Source organism: Pocillopora verrucosa, chromosome 3, assembly GCF_036669915.1.
Source record: "Pocillopora verrucosa isolate sample1 chromosome 3, ASM3666991v2, whole genome shotgun sequence".
Lineage (NCBI taxonomy): Eukaryota > Metazoa > Cnidaria > Anthozoa > Scleractinia > Pocilloporidae > Pocillopora > Pocillopora verrucosa.
The window spans coordinates 27,944,908-27,967,407 of NC_089314.1; the positions used below are offsets into that span (position 1 = coordinate 27,944,908).

At 39.0% G+C, this 22,500-nt stretch overlaps 3 protein-coding genes and 2 pseudogenes across 3 annotated transcripts in view; 4 read left to right on the plus strand and 1 right to left on the minus strand.

Annotated features, from left to right (window-relative positions):
* Positions 1-22,500, minus strand: part of LOC131799659 (uncharacterized) — a gene marked incomplete in the record, with an annotated part of 189,028 nt that overhangs the window by 122,939 nt on the left and 43,589 nt on the right.
* Positions 2,195-2,719, plus strand: LOC131775124 (uncharacterized; annotated as a pseudogene).
* Positions 3,936-7,251, plus strand: LOC131779153 (uncharacterized; annotated as a pseudogene).
* On the plus strand, positions 10,292-11,380 carry LOC131790235 (uncharacterized). Its single transcript, XM_059107416.2, has one exon. It carries the CDS (start codon positions 10,417-10,419, stop codon positions 11,209-11,211), a length of 795 nt encoding a protein of 264 aa, XP_058963399.1. The 5' UTR covers positions 10,292-10,416; the 3' UTR covers positions 11,212-11,380.
* Positions 14,903-17,611, plus strand: LOC136279690 (uncharacterized). The gene has a single exon (XM_066163629.1). The coding sequence runs from the start codon at positions 14,903-14,905 to the stop codon at positions 17,609-17,611; it is 2,709 nt and encodes a 902-aa protein (XP_066019726.1).

The following is a 22,500-nucleotide window of genomic DNA, read 5'->3' on the forward strand; positions in this document are numbered from 1 at the left end:
CAGTATTGATTATTACTAGTTTACCGGTAAATTGTGGAGTATTTTATTACACAAGGAAGAAATGTCTGGAAATCACTGAAACCAACAAGCACCCCGTCATTCTCGTCGGCAACATGGGCTTCAAACAGAACATGAAGAGATATATGAAAACTGTATGATTTGCCTGATGATGGTCAATATTTATTTGCGGAACGCCACCGATACTCCCTGCTGTTGCAAACCTATACACTGTGCACGTCTTCAACAAGTGGAACGTACTGGTACGAATTGTGCTTGTTGTCGTCATAGTTTTGTGTCCATTCCGATGGAAGGATTAACACAAGAAACACTTGAAGACCTTGTCACGATGGTCGGTTGCTATGTAAATTCCTCCCGTTGCTATCTTAGAGGTCACGTGATGACGCGTTCACGGCTTGAGCTGATTTAAGGCGTCAAGCTAAAGGGCTTTTTTCAGTCGTTTATTTTACATTGGATAAAGCTTACCAACCTTCTTTTTTTCATATTGAATGACTATGGCCTTTCACTTACGGCAGAAGAAAGAAAAAATCAGGTTTTTCGAATGACTTCTCCACGAAACGGCTCGTCTAAGATAGGTACGCTACCGGCTAGCAATGGGTTTACAGAAGCCAATACGTCAACACAACCGCTGTGATTTCTGTATTTCTAGAGTCCTGGTACTGAGAGAACAATTTTTTACTTAGGGGGCTCCACTGTTAAGAGGGTCTGAATGGGGTTTAGTGTTTAGTGTTATTTGTCCATATTTTTTAGTGTTTACTGTTAAATTGGCCATTTTTTTAATGTTTACTGTTCTTGAAAAAAATACTGTTTAGTGTTTGAAAGGAGACCCCAAAGTTTTTTTCAAGGATTTTCAAATTTTATCTGCTCTTTTAAATTCTGCAAGAAAATCAAGAAAATCACTGACGAACAGTGAGCCGAAGCTGAAATGCTCTTGTCCTTAGAACCGATAATGCGCCTTACTAGACCCTCAGTACTGGATGTACCTAAGGGGATACGTTTGGTAATCCACAAAATAGTTCCTGAAAAGTATCGCTTCTGGAAATCCAACCAAAGTAGTGTTTGCAAAAGACCAATTGCACTTTAAATTGGGCCCCAAGGCAAAGTACTGGCGTTAGACTACGATTTCGACTCTCGATAGTCTCGTAGAACTGCTTTTACACCGACCAGTCGATGTAAATGTTCGGAGGGAAGTATTCAAGGATGCGCGTGACCTATGCTTTACCAATGGCGTAGTCTTCGTTGCAGAGAGAGGCTCATCAGCAATCCGTTTCATTGAGTTGAAAGGCGAAGTACTTTTCAAACCCGGACGCCTAAAATCGCGAGCTGATTTGCTCTCGCAGCTTAGTCGTTTCAGATTGTCACTTGAGGGTACAGGTCCAGTTCTACAGAAGCGGTTGACGACACATCTGAGATCTTTAGCTGCACAAGTCGAGAACTGAATAAACAAATTGTCCAGATTAACCCACCTTTAAATAAATCAACTTCCATCTGTGCGGCAAGTAAGGATATCCTCCTGTGTGCAGATGATGAGCAGAGAAGCATAATGCAGCTGGAGTTAGAGTAAAATGGAGTGGCTATCATCGGTAGTAGGCTGAGACAGATAAACTACTCCAATGACGTGACAAGTGTTGAATCTCTTTATGTTCTGCGGCAATCAGCATACTTGGCTGTAACTAGCGCAGCTGGAGGGTTATATGGTTGTAACCTCGATTCTGTCAATGCTGAGCGACTCTTGCGGAATTCTTCAGATTCTTGTAAGGAAATCAGGAGGCTGTACGGTTATGAGGGCAACATTGTTTTCACCGACAACAAAGATCAAAAGGTTAAGACCTTTAATCCCTTAGGTGCAATAGTCGAGACCTTGTTGGGTACTGGCCATGAAGGAACCGTTGATGGAACTGAAGAAAGCTGCTCATTTACACAATTTCATGCAATCTGTTCCTTGTAGAAAATTTTTTTTGTTTCCGATATAGCTGCTGCAACAATCAAACTAGCTACGGGGCTTACTGGCAAAGTGTCCTTTCTTTGCAACCTCGAATGTCTCTATGATAGTTTTGGAATTGGTGCACATACGATCGACGCGGTCCAATTATCTCTTCAAGATGCTGTGTGCAATGTTTCATCTGTAAATGCTTATATTAAAAACACAGTCGCTAAAGTAAGGCAGCACTATAAAATGAAAGAAACGGCAACAATAAATGGCCCTGAAGGAACTGTTTCCAGCAAAACACAGGAGTCATTGGTGCTTCTCGAAAGAGGTATGGAACAGCTACGAGATAACGTTAAGAATGTAAACGAGGACTATCTTGGTGACATTGACCTGCGTACGCTCCTAACAACTCAGGTAGAGAACCTTCATGCAGTCTCCAACTTCAAAAACGAGACTTTCACCGCTCTTCAGTATGCTCAAGACTTTGGAACAATTTCAAAGGAATCTTGAAAGAGAACAACGAAGTGGGGTGCGAAGTACTTCACACTTGAGAAGTCTTATTATCCAGTGCCTAAATCCAGTGTGGAGTTACGGGACGTAGATTTGATGAAACCTCCTCCAGCTGATAACGTTGACCCCAACATTGAGGCAGCCATGAAGGAATTGGTTGACAGGTATCGACCTGTCAAGGACGGTAAGAAGCGAATCAACAAAAGACAAAGCGGGAGCCCTGCCGCCAGCTGTATATTCCATTACGCCATCGTGTACTAGAGTAACATTCCAAGAGGATGTTTAAGATGATCCAGGGACAGACAATGAAGAACGAGTCGACCAGGATACAAATATTCCACGAGCTACAAACGAAGTACCGAGAATCACCTTTGTTGACGAAAGCATGCTCGGAGTTGTCGCAGTTGGTGACGTGACAGACCTCTCCGAGAAACAGGATGAATTCGACACCGACTCGGAGATCGATGCGGATAATGATACAGACATAATGTTCAGCAAATTTGGTCGCATCACCCGCGCTCATTTCCGCCTTGATCTCTAGAAACAGTTGGGACAATCGCGACTATTCAGGTATGGAATATAATCAAATGTTTTTGGCCAGGATGGAGTGACATGTCTGTCATTTTTGTTGATCATTATACATTGTGAGCACTGTAGCCGATCTTATTGGTAAAAGAATATTCTGTTATTGCATTCATTACTAGTCAAATTTAAACACTCATATATGTTAACTCTCATTTTCCTTGTAATTTTCGTATTTATCTCTTTTTGTTTACAGTACAGATACACCAACTGGGACCATCTCACAAAGCCAACCAATCATACTGAGGTATTCATACAACGGATGGCAGTCCATAAATTTGCTTAATTTTACTGCTTATTTCGATGTTCTATCCCATTGGCTGTTTGATTTGAATATCGTAATCTGATTTGTTACTAATATATTCTCTCTAAGTGGTCACGGTTGTTGAATCCTCGCTGTAAAAGCGCTTTAAGAATAGAATTGTTATGAGTTATACAAGCCAAATCTGCGGTAGTCTTCAAATATCTTCGGTCATAAGTCTGTGGATATCTTTGGCAGTCTCAATGGACATCTTCGGCAGTCTTTGGACATCTTCAGCAGTGTTCGGACATCTTCGGCAGCCTTCAGACATCTTCGACAGCTTTCGGAAATCTTCGGAAGCTTTCGGATATCTCCCTCACTCTTCGGAAGTCTTGAAATAATCCCGAATTGTTGGAAAATGGCCAAAAAAACCTCTTTGAGACAATAAACATAGGCCCAACATAGATATTTCCCCTTTTAAGGTGTGATTTGTTTGTTCATGGGAAAAAAATAATGTTACAACGAATTTTTTAATGTTAGTGTTAAAATTGCTGAAAATTAACTGTTTAATGTTTTACAGTCAAAAAAATAAGTGTTTAGTGTTATCGAAGTACCCCCATTCAGACCCTCTGTTAAGACAAACGCAGAACAAAAACGAAGAAAATACACCCAAAATACCTGTCCTCCTCCCTGAAAAGTATAATTTTGACCGTTTAGTTACCGAGCGTGCCATAAATCGAAAGTTGAAAGTGGACTTTGGTGTAAATGGCGTCGTTTTCGCCGATTTCTTCGGAGGAATCCAGGTAAGAAAATGTCCTGTAAACTCGATTTTCTCCGTTGATCAGTTTAGGCCGCCATCTTGAATTTCCTCAGGCTCAATGTTGAGTATTTTATTTCATCTGTAGCCCTGAAGGAGACCGTAAATGTTGCGGAAAAAGCCGAAAATGCAGCAAAGGGAAAGGCCATGTGGGCAAATGTGATTCGAAACGACAAGTAAATCGTTTCTGGGAAACATCGCCCATTTTTAACATTCATAAGGAGCGCCAAACGCTCCAAGACAACTTTCGCCATCTTCAAGTCCAAGAAGATGCTTTATCCAAGAAGGAGCAAGATATCTTGGCTTTACAAAGGGAGACAGATTCTCTAGTGGAGGAATCAGGTTAGTTTCCTACTTGTAAGTGGGTTAGTTGCGGCAAGATAAACGGAATTGATTATTATTTATTCATTTATTTGCCGTTTTGGAATTGTCATTATTTTGATGATGATTCCCTATCCTTGTTTATAGAAAGAGCACTGCAAAAATCAAAAGGAGAGAAAGAGACACTAGACAAAGAAATAAGTGAAGCAGAGGAGACACTGAGAGAACTAAAGGAGGCATATGAGAAAGTGAAAAAGCTGTTGGAGCAGAAGGATTATTCCCGAAGACGAAGGAGTGCTGCTAGCACATCATATGAAATGATTAATGATTATAAGTCGAGCACTAGATATAGGAGAAGGGAAGAAACTAAAAACATTTTAGAATTTATTCATGGGGGTTTTGAAGCTTCATTGTATGGGGCATGGGATTTTTTGGCTGCCAATGCAAGTAATGAAACCATGACCAAATTAATGAGTAGTTATAAGAGGGGCCGATTTCTTCAGGGTATTTTTGAGAGAGCCATTAATGATTTTCAGAAGTCAGAAGAAGTACTGAAACAGTCTGTGGCACTTAAATATCAGAGTTATTTGTCTAGAAGAAAGTATAATCTTGTCTGTAAAACACAAAGTTCATTTTTTAATGCTGAAAAAGAAGTCTGGCTGCCACGTAACATTAAATGTCTTGGAGTTGACTTAAGGTTACCCAAGCTCAGCTTCTCAGATGACAATGTTGACAAGTTTGTGAAAAGTTTAGACATTGGTCATGTCACACAGATCCCAGGGGTATCAGGTGTTTCTCGCACAGTCACTGACCTGGTGTTTATGATTATTGATTTGCACTTGAGAGTTCCCCATCTTTCTCGTAAACTTGTCTGGTTCAATGAAAATGAAAATCATTTTATTTTTCAGTTCTCAGATGATGGAGCTCCTGAAACAAATGAGCTGACAATGTCAATAGGAAGTATGGTGTGCTGGAACTTTGGAGATCAGGTACGAAGTATGGACTTCCAGTACCTCCTCCACTGTGTAAGTGTAAAAGAGAAAGATCAAATAATGCATGACCTCTGGAAGCAGCACACTGAAGAGATGAAAATGTTGGAAGGTAATGTTTTGACTGTTTGTGATAAGGAGTGCACTGTTGAATTTCAGCCAGGAGCAGACATGTCCTGGCAGAGCTGGGCTGCCAATGAACTCAACCAGGCAGCTACATATCCTTCCCCATATGCAAATGTTCATAAAGGAAACATGAACACTATGGGGGGTAGTATTGGAGTGGGTAAAGATGACACCTGGAAGCCTTACACTATGGAAATGAGAACTTCTAATACTGAGAAGGTAAACAATTTTATCACCTCTCTTCCCCCAAACCTTTCAGAAAAAAATAAAAATTCCAGAAAGTTGCAGTTTATGGCTGAAAATGGCATCCGACAGTTAGGTCTACCAAGGATTGGGCATTTTGCAGACAAGTTAAGGCCAGAACCCATGCACTGTGAGATCAATGCCTGGCAGCATTATATTGATCTCCTATATTTAGAGGCAGTAAGAAGAGGAAAGTTTGATCCTTTTGTTTCTGCCCTGGCAGCACCTATAGGGAATAGAGATGGAGATGTTAAGGAGGGACAACCCCAAAAGACTCTTTTGAGGGTTTCTGATATAGACAGTGTTGGGGAGCGTGCCAGAAAGCAGGAAATGTTGCAGAAATCAGAGGAGGACCTAAAACAATACCTGCAGAAGACAGGTTTTCCTCATGTAAGGCATGCAACAGGTGAGGGGGGGTGTGGACTGGGATACTTGGCTTCAAGAGTAAAAGAACATTTTAGTGATGAAACTAACAGGTATAACAAATTACCAGTTAGGCTTATTGGCAATCAAGCTATTGCATTGGCTCGATATTACTACCGTTTAGTTGACACTTTAGAAAATGAAGATGAAACAGAGGCACAAACAATCCAACAACTGGCTCTTAGCAAGATAGGTGAGTATCTGAGGAATGCTGGGGGGCTTTTTAATAGAATAGAGACCAATTCTGCTCAGGTTGCAGAACTGAAAGAAATGTGTAGTATGTATTTTAACCTGATGTCTTTGTTTTTTTCATCCAGTGTTAATGTCACAACATGGACAATTGGATATGCCATTCCCTATTCCCTTGGGGTGGGCTATGGCATTGTCTCTTTGCAGGCTAAAGAGGCCAAACATTCTGGAGTGAAGGAAGTTTTGACCTTAACTAACCGGTCAAATGTAAGTACTGCCACTGGTAAATGGTGGCAAGTAATGCGAAGTAATTATGTTCGCTCATTTTACCTCCCAGAACATCAACCAATGCCCTCTTCTTATACCTCACACTACCAATCACGTTCTCCACCACACTGTTACCAATCAGATGTTTGTAATTGTGGTAGAAATAAAGAACGATTTGCTCAGTTGTCAAGTTTGTTTCTCTAGTATTAACCTTGTGACTTGTGCAAGCAGCAGAGGTCTGACAGAATCAGTGTTGTGTGCACTAAAACCTGTTGTCTGTAAACAGTGCAATACTCGCTTTGCTGATAACCTGTCATTATTGTCTCATTTAAAGTTCTGCAATGCCACTGAGGTAAGAAAGGAAGCTATGCAGCCAACTTTGATGACAGTACCTAGTTTAAAGGAAGCTTTACGAAGTAGAGGATTAAGCACTGCAGGTACTAAGGAAATTCTAATTAAGCGCCTTGAAGGTGCATTGGCTGGGGAGGGGAAGTTGAATTATTTTTTAATCAACAGTTTAAATCTCTCAAAATATTTGATTTTCAAGTTATTTTTCTTGGCCAAGTTGGTGCACAATAAAGCATACTTGTTATGAGAATGATAACTAGGCTCTCAACAAATTCTGTGTACCAGTAATGTGAGTAATATACCTACTTCATAAGAAAAATATATTTAAATTGGTGCAAAGTTTTTTAAATTAGCTATGTTTGTCAGAGAGGTTAAACCTGTCCAAATGCGAAAGTACTGTTGTCACTGATATCACTTGGTATGCACTGACATATTACATTTAAAACTTTATAAACCCATTATTTTTTTTACTAACTTGCATTTTAGAGGCAGGGTTTCTGCTCTAATGAATTTATGGAATTTTGTACTTAAAGGTTTGGCCACTTAAGCCTTTACATGCCAACAATAGCATGAATATTCTCTATACTGTTCTCAATATATTTTACAAGGTGTTGACAAGGAGAATTTGCTAAATAATCAAGAGCTTCATTAGTTAATAATTATTTCCCTCATTCTTGTGACCTTATGTTTAATTTGGGGTTAATATTGTAAGAAGAAATTAGATTCTAGACATTGTAAGGGGTCAAAGGGTCAATAACTAGTGGCCAAGCATTTTGCTTATGTGGACACAATACATTTGTTTTATTAATGGATTTGTCTCAAATAAAAGGTAAACGAATTTGCAGCTTCATAGTTTTAAAAGTAAGATGAAGCATACACAGATAAATGAAATTTGTATCTAAAAGGAGTAATTCTGTATACTGATAGATAATTTCATAAATGAGTCAGACATCATTGTTAGTCAAATAATAAAAAAGCTTTCAGCTATTATGTTTAGGTAAAACCATAATTCTATTTATTCACTCCAATGTATTACAGTCTACAAGATACGAAGATTAAATTTTAAAATATCTGCTTGTATTAAAAACATGTTTCCTTTAGAACTTTGTTTCAGATTACATTCAAGGTTGTCATTCTTTTGATGTATGAAGTTTCGTGACAAGGTCTAACAAAACATTAGCAAGTCCTACTGTTAATTAACTGTCAAGCTAGATAGTGTTCAAATTCAATAGCTTTTGCAAATTGGAGTCCTTTGCAAATCCTTCTCGATCATAGCGCTGCACGCAAAATGTGGTTACTACCCTTTGTTGGTGTTACAACAACAATTGACTTGCCGCTGTAACTTTGAAGCACGCGACCATCCTCGGGGATTTTCTCGAAGTGCCGCTTCTTGAGAAAATTCTCTCCTTTACATCTCGCGGGAGACCAAATTTTTTCTGCAGTGTCGAGCCTTTGGAAAGTTAGCGTTATTCTCTCACTATTCTTGGTTGTGTCCGCGCTTCCCCCATAGCCTTGTACTAAAACCCAGATATGTTTAAAGACTTGAAATGGCATAAAGAGAGTGATGGGCGCCATAAGACCGGTCATTCTAGAGCGAGCGAGCTTCGCATTAATAGAGAGCCCGATCTCCTTTAGAAAGCCATCCATCAAGGGACCTACAAGCTCCAACTTGTTGCCTGTGAGCTCTTCCAACACGGGATCAAGGTCTCTCATCCCGTAATTAGGTTTATTTTCTGCGAAACGCACCCTCCTCAACCATTCTTTCTCCGCAGAGAACTTCATCTCTACGGAGTTGGTATTCCAAAACCGGTCTCCTCTCTCTGTTTCATCCTCCATGCCGAAGTGCCTTAAACAGAGTTTGTTTGATGTGCTCGCGCTGTTATTATTTGCCGCCATTTTTTAATAGGCCTTTACTTTTCGTGCCAACTGCCGCTGATTTCTGCGCCAGCGCGCATCAGAGTTGCGGGAGGAAAACCCATGGCAACCGACCATCGTGTGTTTCAAGAAGAACATTGCTCGCGTGACATTTGCGTTACGTTTAAAAGTTTATTTAGTTTAATATTTCACTTTTTCTTTTCACGTATTGATCACATTGATTGACATTGAAATATGAGCAAGTTGATGGTTTTTAGTTAGTTTTTTTCCCGTTTTTAATGGTTACACAGTTCAATTTAACTCTGGAATCCCGTCACGAAGTAAGTCAGTTGTTTTAAGGTGGCTCGACTGGATTTTTCAAAAGTCATACTGTTCAAGTTTGAAAATTAACTACGACGCCACGAGCAACGTTATGGTAAAACAATTACCACAGCTGTATTACAAAAAGATGAAAGTTTGTTGTGATTGGTGTTATGTTGACATCGGAGTTTCCATAGCAAGGTAATGACGTCATGACAGTTTTTGCTTTCGTTCGTATTTCTCAGTACCATGAGGTTTTTTCGTAAATCGCTCACTGGAGCTTTTATCTCTTGTTATTGCCTAGATGTTGGCCAAGTTTGAACAAATTCAATGAGAGCATTTTTGAAAATTTTGAGGATGAAGTTTTGAGGGTTAAAAATACAGTAAAAACATTGTTGTCGAGATAATTTGGTGATATCTAAAGAAAACGATGCGCCTTGGGAATGCCGCTATACCACGTAGTTGCTTTATTCCACTTCAAATTGTATGTAAAAAGTTGGCGAGATTGCTCTTACCGATTGTGAGAAAAAAGGGTTTGATGCCTTTGCATTCAGATGCTCTTGTTGTCATTTTTGCGTATAATTTGGTCTATGCCAACAAATATTGTAATATTTTAAAAACTGCTCGATAGATTTTTTTAAAAAATCGTCAGTGTTAAGTTGTATTTTCATTGTATACGGCCTGCAGTTTTCAAGGTTATTGAAAATGTGGAAGTCAATAAAATTGGGCCTCAAACGTACTAATTTGTTACTCCCCATATCGTGTTTACAAGTGAGCGACCTCATTATTCAGAGACATTGTTTTAAATTCTCATATCCATGTGCACAACTTTAGCGAAAAATGCATTTGCATTAAAGAGAAAGCTCGACTACTTTCGGATATTTTTCCGAAGCATGCTAATATGAACTGAAATTTTAGCATTAGTCACGCAATTATTCGGTAATGCAGCAATGCCGAGAGAATCTCTGACTAGAAAAAGGAAAACTGCTGTTCTGCAGAACAACGTGGCCGTAGGAAAGAAGGCTAGACGAAGTGAATCACAGGTATGGATGTTTTCATAACGATTTTCTACATTATTTCAATGAGTGGTCAGCGGTGAGTTGGTCAGGACGGACGTTACTTTACGAGCTCCGCTAATCTTAATCAAGTTTGGATAATTTTTCGTTTCGTTTTGGATAATTTTTCGTTTCTTTTTTCACGATCGTTTTTCTTTTTTTGCTTTCTGAGAGATTCAAGAATGCCCGAGTCTGTTGCTAGCCTTAAGAGAGAGAACAGTAAGCTTAAAGATCAACTGTCTGTCATGGCGGATGAGATTGCTAAGATGAAGGTGATGCTGCTGGAGCAGTCAAAAAAACCTGCAGCGACTAATGACGAAGTAGAGCAAAGCTTAGAATTCATGAGTAAAGAATATGATGACTTTGAGCGATTCAGGGTCTCTGCTGGTAAAGAACTTGATCGCTTAGGTGCCATGCTTGATGAGATTGCTGTTGAAGTTAACAGAGTTTCCAGGAGCATCGATGAATTTCAAGAGTACAGTTATCAATATAATGTTAAGATTGTTGGTGTCCCTCAATTGAGTCAAGATGAATCCTCGGCTTCTACGAGTGCGCTGTGTGAATGTTTATTTAAGGCAATTGGATCCGCTGTCTCAATTCATGACATTGACACAGCCCATCGAGTCCCAACGAGAAGCAATGACAATGGCGGCCCGCGGCCAATCATTTGCCGATTTATTAGACGATTGTCAAAAGATGATGTCATGAATCATAAAAGAAATGCAAGTAAAGTTGCCCCATCTGCTGTTGGTTTACCTGACGATGCCTCCCTTTCCGCTGTTAGAATTTTTGACCATTTAACGCCAAGGATGCAAAAGGTTTTATTTGAAGCTAAGAGGTTCAAGGAGCAGTTTCACTATCAGTATTGCTGGTCGAAGGGATCGCTTGTTTATCTTCGTAAAGATACCACGTCTCGAGCCATCAAGATTAAGGATATCACGGACCTGCACCGATTAACGAATGGACGTGAAGGCTAAGTATTCATGTTGATGTAGAGTTGTTTGTCTGTTTTTAGATAATAAGTATGAGTGTTAGCAAGAAACGTGTTCGTTGTACAATTAAATCTACCCTAAGCGAACTTCCATACGCGAATGTTGAAATTATTAGAGCTCATGGACAGTTTAATAACATTCTCAACAGTGACTTACCGACCAAGAAGTACTTAGACAAACTTCATAGTATTTATGATTTAGATTTGTTTCGCTTAAATACCGAATCATCATTAAATCCCGACAGAAACTTAAGCATGCAACAAATTAGATGTAAATATTTCTCACCCTATAGTTTTTCTATGTTTAAAGAGTCTTTGTTGGAATCAGATAGTCAATGTCCTTTCTCTATGCTTCATACTAACGTAAGGAGTTTGCGGAAAAACATTGATAATTTTCAAGTCCATCTTTTAGATGAACTTGACTACCAATTCAGTGTAATCGGTATTACTGAAACAAAAATTACAAATTCATCTGGGCTAGATTTCAATGCCTGCATACCAAACTATCAGTTTGAATATGTCCCAACACCTCTATCATGTGGTGGTGTTGGAATGTACATTAATAATTGTTTGAAATATAAGGTTCTGGAGAGAACATCTAAAGACGCTTTTCAGGCTTTATGGATCGAAATTGAATCCCTAAAGAGTAAAAATATCGTTTGTGGAGTGATTTATAGGCAGCATAATGATCCGGAACAATTCCTCCAATATGTTGACTTTACTTTAGAAAAACTTAGCTCCTCTGATAAAGTTGTTTATCTTATGGGCGATTTCAATATTGATCTCCTCAAATCTGAAATTTCCGATTACTCCCAAAATTTTTTGTTATCTTTACAATGTTATTCGTTCTTCCCGGTAATTGATAAACCAACTAGAGTCTACAATAATTCTGCCACACTCATTGATAATATATTTCTGAATAGATTTGATCATAAAATTTCAGGTGGAAATATCGTGTCAGACATTAGTGATCACTACTCCCAATTTTGTTTTATCCACAGTCTTATACCAAAAAATTTTACTGCTAAACATAAAATTCGCGATTATTCCAACTTCTCTGAAGAATGCTTTATTAATGATGTCTTGGATACTGATTGGGATAACTCAATGACATATGGATCTGTAGACAAATGCTTTTCTTCCTTTTACAATAAATTTAACAAGCTCATTAATAAACACGCTCCTCTCAAAATTTTATCTAGGCGCAAGGCTAAACAATTTTCCAAACCGTGGATAACTAAGGGCCTACGTAAATCTATCAAAATAAAGAATAGACTCTTTTATTCAGGAGATATCTCAAAATATAAGCTGTATAGGAATAGAATTGTTAGTCTTTCTCGTCTCAGTAAAAGATTGTATTATGAAGCTTACTTCACTACAAATCTAAGAAATGTTAAAAAAACGTGGGAGGGGATTAATGAACTATTGAACAGACAGCGTAACAGAAAAACAGTATCAGCCCTTCAACGCTCTAACAACTCTGGAGTAACACAAAATCCGTCTGAAATAACCAATATCTTTAATCAGTACTTTGCGTCTATTGGACCGCGGCTTGCACGCAATATATCACCTTCCAGGATAAATTTCCAGGACTACCTTGTCGGCACTAATCACTTTAAGTCTTTCTTTTTTGATCCCGTCGTTCCATCCGAGGTGGACTTGGAAATCTTGGCTATACCCAGTAATAAAGTATATGGCCTATATTCTTGCCCGGTTCATCTTCTAAAATCTGGGCGCCATATCCTTTCTCCACTCTTAGCTGCCATGATGAATAAGTCTATCTCAACGGGTATTTATCCCCATCTTTTGAAGCATGCCAAAGTAATTCCTATCTACAAATCGGGAGACGAAACTGATCCATGTAATTACCGCCCAATTTCCCTCCTTTCTGTCTTCAATCGATTATTTGAGAAATTGATGGCTAAACGTCTTAAATCACATTGCGAAAAAAACGGTATCTTTTTTACTTCTCAATATGGATTTAGAGACAAGTGTTCAACCCAACATGCAATTTTAGATATCTTAAGCAAAATTCAAACTAATATTGATGCAAAGTTATTCTCTTGTGGTATTTTTATTGACCTAAAAAAGGCTTTTGATACGGTGGATCACTCAATCTTACTGCACAAATTATATCATTATGGAGTCAGAGGAATAATTAATAACTGGTTCTCTTCGTACTTGTTGAACAGGAACCAGTCGACTCAAATTGGTTCAACCGTGTCGAATATAGAAGAGATAGTTTGTGGTGTCCCTCAAGGGTCTGTACTTGGCCCCCTTCTCTTTTTGATTTATGTTAACGACATTTACCGTTGCTCCCAGATTTTTGAGTTTTACCTATTTGCTGACGATACTAACTTGCTTTATTCAAACAAAGATCTTAAGGATCTTGAAAAAGTTGTTAATGATGAACTCGCAAAAGTGGGTGACTGGTTGGACGCAAACAAACTTTCTCTTAACACTAGTAAATCTAACTTTGTTATTTTCCATCCTTACCAACGCAAATTGGACTACATAGTTCACTTGAAAATTTATAATAACGATCTTAAAAAAAGTGTATCTCTAGAACAAAAACTTTTGTGAAATATCTAGGAATTCTGATAGATAATAACCTCTCTTGGAAGTATCATATTGATTATATCTCATCTAAAGTTAGTAAAGGAATTGGTATAATTGCCAGGTTAAGACATCTTGTCCCATTTGCCACACTTCTTAACATCTACCGCTCCTTAATTGAACCCTATATCTCTTATGGTCTTATTGCCTGGGGACAAGCTGCTAACACTCATTTAAATAAGGTTCTCATTTTACAAAAGCGTGCTCTACGACTAATGTATTTTGCGGATAGCAAATCTCATAGTGCCCCGCTATTTGTTAACTCCAGAATCTTACCAATAACTATGCTCTATTCTCATTTGGTTTCCTCTTTGATGCATGACATTGATAATCACCGTGCCCCGTCTAATATTTCTATGCTCTTTATCCACTCCGAGCAGGTTCATCACCATTTCACAAGATTCTCAGCAACGGCTAATCTGTACGTTAAAGCGTCTAGAACTAACCAACTTTTATTTTCTTTTGCTAGAATAGGTGTAAGATTGTGGAATAGCATCCCAAAAGAACTTCGTATTAAAAACAGAACCCCGTTTAAGCGTGAACTTAAAAATCGCCTGTTAAAACTTTTGGAAAATGAGGAGATGAATGTTGATATACGCTGCTCAGAAATTTGTAAATATCTCTTGATAAAGTAACTCTTCGTTTAAGTCTTGTTTCAATTGTATTATATATCTTGATAACTTTGCAATTGATTATTTAATTATTCAACGGACTTAATTTTATTTTATTTTATTTAACAATTGTATTTTTATTAATGATTATCTTTGTTTAATTGTATCGGTATGTGATCCTTAGCAGAGACAGCACTTGTTTTAGAAGGGTGGCCCGCCTAGAATAGCTTGCTAATTGCGGGTCACCTAGGACTGTGATAATATTGTATTGCTAACAAATAAAATTGAATTGAATTGAAATTGAATTGAAAATTGGGTCTCCATTTGTCAGTGATTTGTTATATAACTAGTAAATTTTGTTTACAGGATGCTGAGGAGCAGCTACAGTCTCAACCAGGGCGTCCAGCTAATTACAGATCCAAAACGGTTAGGAAAGAACAATGCAAGGCAATGAGAGAGCAGCGATGGAGTGATAAAGTTAGAAATGAAATAAGTTTAGGCAATACAGCCGACAATGTTCCGGAGGGACCCACCTTGAGATCAAGTCTGCCGTACACAAAAGCTGTAAACATGGATCAGTGTTATGTGGTTAATTTGGAAATGCTAACAACCGCTTTGAGCGAGTGTGTGAATTGTAAACAAGGACCCCTAGATTTACGTAATAGTTTTAATGTTCGCCCGGAAGGAGTGTGTCCAGTACTAAAAGTTAAATGCACACAATGTGAGTTTATTAACATCGTACGCCCGGCCGAGCATCATCGTACTGGAAAAAGAGGCCCTCCCACCTTCGACGCTAATTCCCGTGCTGGGCTTGGTGCACTGCATTGTGGATTGGGACATACGCATACCTCTGGATTTCTTACAACACTTGGTGTACCATCAATTTCCTCAAGCAATTTCAAAAAGCGGGAAAGAGAAAGTGGAAAAGCAGTAGAAGAAGTGGCTAAAGATTCTTGTAATCAGTTTAATGAGGAAGAAAAGCGGTTGTCCACGACTGGAAATGAGGAAGTAGTAAAACTCGGAGTGTCGTACGATATGGGCTGGAGAAAGCGAGGACGTTGTCACGACTCGTCGTCAGGAGTGGGCACAGCAGTGGGGTTACATACCGGAAAAGTCATTAGTTATGCTACTCGCAATAAAATGTGTAGGGTTTGTGACGAAGCGGAGAAAAAGAATAAAGAAGCAGAAAGCCACGACTGTCGAAAAAACCACGAAGGATCCTCGAAAAGTATGGAGGCAAACGTAGCAGTCGAGCTTTTTTCAAGCGCCCCGAAAAGTGGAGTGATTTACTCGACTTATGTGGGAGATGACGACAGCGTCACAGAAAACCATCTCAAAACGCTGGTTAACTACGACATTGATAAATGGAGTGATGTGAATCATGCAAGTCGTACACTGGGAACGAGATTATACATGGCTAAAGGAAAGATTAAAGGGTTGACTGCTAACGTGATATCCTACATCCAAAAGAGCTTCACCTACTGTGTTAACCAAAACAAGGGCCAGCCATCCTCATTACTCGAAGGGCTCACCTCTATCGTACCACACGCGTTTGGCAAACACGATAACTGCAGCAATTCCTGGTGTGGATACAAAAAAGACCCTGAAGGCTACAAGCACGGAAGTCTTCCAGGAGGCAAGGACCTGACGGGCGAAGATTTACGTGCAACCTTGGAAGAAGCTATTCGACCATTTCTTTCTCGTGACTCCGTGAAAAAGCTGGCCCCAGCGGGCTCATCACAGAGAAATGAAAGTGTAAACAGTTCCATTGGCTCGAAAGCGCCGAAAATAAGACATTATGGAGGCTCGCAAAGCAGCGACTTTAGAACCGCTGCAGGAATAGCTCAGTTTAACAAAGGGAACAGATATCTGACATTAGCCACGGAAAAAATGGGTCTGGCACAGACGCATATCACAGAACAGAACACCGACAAAATTGACAAGAAAAGGAAAAGGGATGGCGAGCGAAAGTCAACAAAAGAGTTCAAAAAAGCGAGAAGAAACTCTCGAAAGAAAAAGAATCAAAAGACCAATTCTGCTGAGAAACGCGAGTCAGCAACGTACGAGACAGGGATCGGCTGGCAACAGAGCGACAAAGAGAAAGCCGCCATCACGAATGCAACCATGAACGATCTAAAGGCATGTCTGACAAAGGAGGAGTTTAATGATTATACCGATGATCTCCCAAAATCCAACGAAGGGAACAGCCAGGAAGTCTCCGAGTTACCTGTAATCCAACAACGTTCACGTTTTCTTCATTTGGCCCTCGACATAGAAACAACAGGTCTAGACCGGAAATCGGATATTCTGCAGATTTCATGCATTCCACCAAATGCTGAAACCAAATCATTTTCGGTAAACCTTTTTCCAGAAAATCGAATTATTGGCCAGTCAGCGACGCAAGTCCACGGTATAAGTGTAGAGTTTTGTAAGGGCAGAAAAACATTATTGAGAAGAGGGAAAGAACTGGAGGCCGTATCGCAAACTCAGGGTCTCAGTGATTTTTGCAGTTTCCTAAAACAGCAGTCCCGTTCCTTCCAAGTTGTCCTTATTGCACACAATGGTGAAAAGTTTGACTTCCCAGTTCTGATCAATGCTCTGAGAAGGAACAATCTCCTTGAATTGTTCCTGGCTACTGGTGTTGTCCTTGTGGACTCTCTAAAGATTGTTTCGACAGAAATGAAGCAGAAAGGTAGCCCTTTGTATTCCTGCAAGAGCAAATCTTTGTCCGACGTTTACGAAGTTTTACTGAAAGAAAAGTTTGATGCACATGATGCACAAGAAGATGCTACCGCCTTGTCGCGTATTTTATTTCAGTCCCCTCTGCAAGTATCTGTTGAAAGAATTCAGACGCACGCAGTTCCTGCAGAACTGTTCGTAAAAAAAATGAACTCAGCACAAGAGGCAAAATCCCGAAAGTCCACGCTGCATCGCCTCCCGGTCTCCGAAGGAATGAAGGAGAAAATGGGAAAGGCCGGGCTTGACTACGAAACAATGCAGGGTGTTTACAAGAAAGGTGGAACGAAAGCTCTGTTAGCGGTGCTAGCTCTTCCAGAGTCCTTTGAGCAAATTCAAGAAAAGCGGAGTAAGCCAAGGGTGACGAAAAACCTAAACATACTCACAGCAGTGGTTAACTATTTTGTACGAATGCAATCTTAGATTAAGGTTTTCATTGATGAATGATATCGATGTTTTCATTTACCGGCGGGAATGTCTTGGTGATTATGATTTAAAAGCAAGAAAAAGAAAGCTCGTCAAAGTTTGTTACAGACAACTTACAGGATAATACTGTCGCAAATGCCGAACCAAACCCCCTTGTTGTATATTTTTTATTTTGCTAAGATTATGTTGGCTATTAGTATTTTTTTTCTAAGGAGACATTAGATAATTATAGTTTTGTTTAGAGATGTAATATCTCAGTGGTGAATGTTATTATCATTAGTTGGCAGCAATGCCTCTCCTTGCAGTTTCAGGTGATCGATGTAAAAATTAGAAAAAAAGAAAGAATATCAGAGTTTGTTCAGAAAATTGTTTATTGACTTTTATCTTCCCGATTCACGTTTGTTAAAGTTATAATATTTATTTAAGAATAATCGCTTATATAAATACATATATGATTCTGTATATTATAATTGTTAAACAATAATACTTGGTAATTAAATGAACATTTCAGATAAGACATGTAATACAAATTTAAATAAAAGGAAACGCGACTATGCCACGGTGAGAAAATAAATAAACAAAATATATGGCTTTTTTTCCTCGTCTGTCCTCGTCTGTGAATGATTTTCTAGCTCCGAGACAACTGTTAATTGTTTTCACGAGCTCCGTGGAGCTTTCTTTGCGAGTGCTCGGTCAGTTGGTTTTTCTGCAGAGCAACAGTTTTCCGTTTCCTCGTCAGAGATACCCTCGGCATTGCTGCATTACAGCATAATTGCGTGACAAATGCCTTTAAAAATCAGCTCATTAAAATTTCAGTTTATATTAACATGTTTCGGAAAAAATCTCCGAATGCAGTCGAACTTTCTAATTGATGCAAATTCATTTTTTGCTGAAGTTGTGCACGCGGATATGAGAATTTAAAACAATGCCTGTGAATAATGAGGTCGCTCACTTGTAAACACGATATGGGGGATAACAAATTAGTACTTTTGAGGCCCAATTTTATTAACTTCCACATTTTCAATAACCTTGAAAACTGCAGGCCGTATACAATGAAAATACAACTTAGCAATGACGATTTTTTAAAAAAATCTATCGAGCAGTTTTTAAAATATTACAATATTTGTTGGCATAGACCAAATTATACGCAAAAATGACAACAAGAGCATCTGAATGCAAAGGCATCAAACCCTTTTTTCTCACAATCGGTAAGAGCAATCTCGCCAACTTTTTACATACAATTTGAAGTGGAATAAAGCAACTACGTGGTATAGCGGCATTCCCAAGGCGCATCGTTTTCTTTAGATATCACCAAATTATCTCGACAACAATGTTTTTACTGTATTTTTAACCCTCAAAACTTCATCCTCAAAATTTTCAAAAATGCTCTCATTGAATTTGTTCAAACTTGGCCAACATCTAGGCAATAACAAGAGATAAAAGCTCCAGTGAGCGATTTACGAAAAAACCTCATGGTACTGAGAAATACGAACGAAAGCAAAAACTGTCATGACGTCATTACCTTGCTATGGAAACTCCGATGTCAACATAACACCAATCACAACAAACTTTCATCTTTTTGTAATACAGCTGTGGTAATTGTTTTACCATAACGTTGCTCGTGGCGTCGTAGTTAATTTTCAAACTTGAACAGTATGACTTTTGAAAAATCCAGTCGAGCCACCTTAAGTCGTTTTTGGTTTTCTTAGGCTTTGTTACATTCAATTATTCGCGCTGATTTCTGTTAGTGTAATTTCTTTAAGACCGCATGTAATTAGCAGTTAAATCTGTTCGTGTTTTTCAGACACTACGAAATTACTGCCCACTGACCTTAGAACATTTCATATTGCTCGGTTCAGGCTTTTTATTGCGCGGCCGGTCTACTGCGCAAGCGCTGTGGTGTGAAATTTTTGAAACAAGATGGCGGACCCAGAGGGAAGGTCGAGTGTAGACTTAGAAGATTTCAAATTTATTTCTTTACTCGAGTATTCGGCGGATAACAGAAAAGTTAGTCGGAAAAAGCACTTACTGAATGCCCGTCAGGAACAATTTTTCTTACCCGAAGGACACTGTTCGTGTATTTTATGGGAAAAAAGTCCGAAGGAATCCGAAGAGAAACATGTGGGGATATTGTTTCTTGGAGGAGCTAGATACAATGAGCCGTCCACATGGGAGTTAGGGAATTCCCTTACTCTAATGGAATTCATTTTATCCAGTATTGATGTTGAAATTAATTCTTGCAATGTGTTTGGACCCGATAAATTGAGAGGATCATCTTTGTTTCCCTTGCAAGGGAGTACGCTCATCAACGCACGGTCAAAGTTACCGCCTGATCCTGAGGAGTATGTTTTGCTTTTGTGGGGAGGGATAGATACGAGAACCATGACATGTACGAATGAGCTGATGAAAATAAATGTTACTGCTAAAGACAAGCTAAAAAGATGCCCGAGTCTTTGAATTTTGAAATAGACTTGACTGCTTTAACTGGGAACAAAACACCTTCAACTGAAGGTTCAGCTTTTCAAATGGGAACAGTTCCTTCCCCAAGAACAGGGCATAGTTTTACTACAATTTCAAGTAAAAGAGCCATTCTGTTTGGTGGGGTCACCTTAGAAAACCGCCTTGAGGGTGTGGACAATATCTTTAGGCAATCATGTAAGGATGGAAGGCTATATGCCTTCAACATTATGGAGAATTCTTGGGCATGCTTGTCTGAGGAAAGAGCTTATCATGCTGCAGTGTTTCGGTCAGCAACAAGCACTCTTTACATTGCCGGGGGTATTCAACTGGCTGATGACCATGCAGTTGAGTATTGCAGTATTCATGAAGTTACAGCAGTAGAATTTAACTTTGCCACAAATACAATTTTGTCCTCTTCTGTACAATTTCCCATGGTTGCACCACAATATTTGTCCTCGCCACAATTTGTGATATCATCCATATTTTTGGTGGCTATCAAGCTAATGCTAGAACAATTTCTACTAAACCAAATCAAAGTTCATGTTTGTTTGTACTTGATGTTGGCAAGCAGGTCTACCTCAGCAAGACTGCAAAACCTGAACATGCCACTGCTGGTCACAGTATGTTCCTGTTAGACAGTTCAACTTTTTGTTGAACTTTCAGCTGAACTGGTAAAGACCTGTCTAACAAAAGGAGGTTTCTTTTTACCCCAACTTCCCTCTTTCACATAGGAATCATGAGTCAAAAACACACAACATTTACCTTTGTCACCTGGAAACTTTAATTGACGATCGTTTCTGTTTCTCGATTTCTTGAAACGTTCAAGCTTTAAAATACAGCATCGACACAGAGACGGTGAATGCATTTCTTCACTGTCGTTGCTTGGAGCTCCTTAGAAAAAGTTACAGCAAGCTTCGATTTATGTCTACTTGTTGCTGGATTTGTATCAAAAAAGTTCCCGCATCGCCGACAAAACGAAGCCAATTTTTCCTTGTGACACTTGACGTCCATCTTGGACGGAACACTCTTAAACCACCAACCTTTTTCGTGAAATTAAACTATGTTCACGCGTGTGCACAAAGTAAAGAAACCACTTACTTTCCTCCAGAGAAGTCCAAAAGCAATGTAAAAGCTCGAAACCTAACCGGCATGGACCGGCAAGGTCGTTAAAACACAGATAATTTTACCGTTTACAATCTTTCGATCTAGCTTCAGCTGAAAATTTGACGAAAGCTTAAAAAATCTAAAACAAACCGCGAACAACACCGATCAACACTCGAAGGAACTTTTTACACGAAAACAGCCACGCTGAATCGATTGGAAACAACTGCGCATACTTATAAGGCTCCATTTCGTTTCCAGTCTCTTCGCACATGAATGACTCGCAAGCCCAACATGTCCTCATTCTAGAATTACCAATAATCAGTAACTGGCTCAGAGTCTTGTTTTACCAATAATCAGTAAAACAAGAGGCAATGCTAAGGAGGCGTGGATCCCAAGGAATCAAAATGGCGGATCAAGATGAGAGCAGATCTAGGAAAAGGCCAAAGAAAAAGGGAATTAAAGAGTCATCTGCGGATATTATTGCCGGTCTTGCTAAACTTTTGGATCAAAATGCCGTTAAGAAAACCAAAAAGAAGGCTACAATCATGGAATTTCGTCGAGATCCTCTAACTGGCCGACGAGTTTATAAATCGAAATACAGACCAAATAGGAAAAGCCAGGGTACGTAGGTACTGGTACTGTTTCCAGACGTTTTAGCCTCGTGTAAAGTCATAAAGTGTTCTCTTTCTTTTCGCGTTTAGTGACTTGGGCTTTTTTTACGCATATATTTTACATTTCCTGAATTCTTTTTACTGCATTTTTAGGAGCTAAGAGTACAAATGACACTGGCCTTGATGAAGAAATGCATGATTCTTGTGAGCCTTTCATAGAACAGTGCGCAGACCAGGATTCAGATGGTATTAATCAAAAATTGTTAGTTATATCGTTAGTTGGGTATAAGTTTAGTTTGACATTTGCTGCAACTGAACGGCCAGAACCCGGTCAAATCAGTTTATGCATATTTATAGATGATATTACATTGCCGCGTGGGTATATGTAAAAAAATTGTTGTTGTCGTTTATTAATTTGAAGAAATGAATTTCTGTGAAGTTTTGCCCAACAAATCACACGCAAAAACTGGAATAACCCTTTTTTCACCATCAATGCCACTTCATTGTTTATATATTTTACCTTATAATGTACTAACTTTATTGCCCACTGGCTTTTGACATATAGTAATGTAATTGTGCTATGTATCACCCTTATTTCAACCACAGCAACATCGCCACAACAACATATATATTCAACAACATCAACCACAGCCACCTATATTATTTCACCCAATCTGCTGTATCACACATTCCACCTAATTTTGGCTGCAT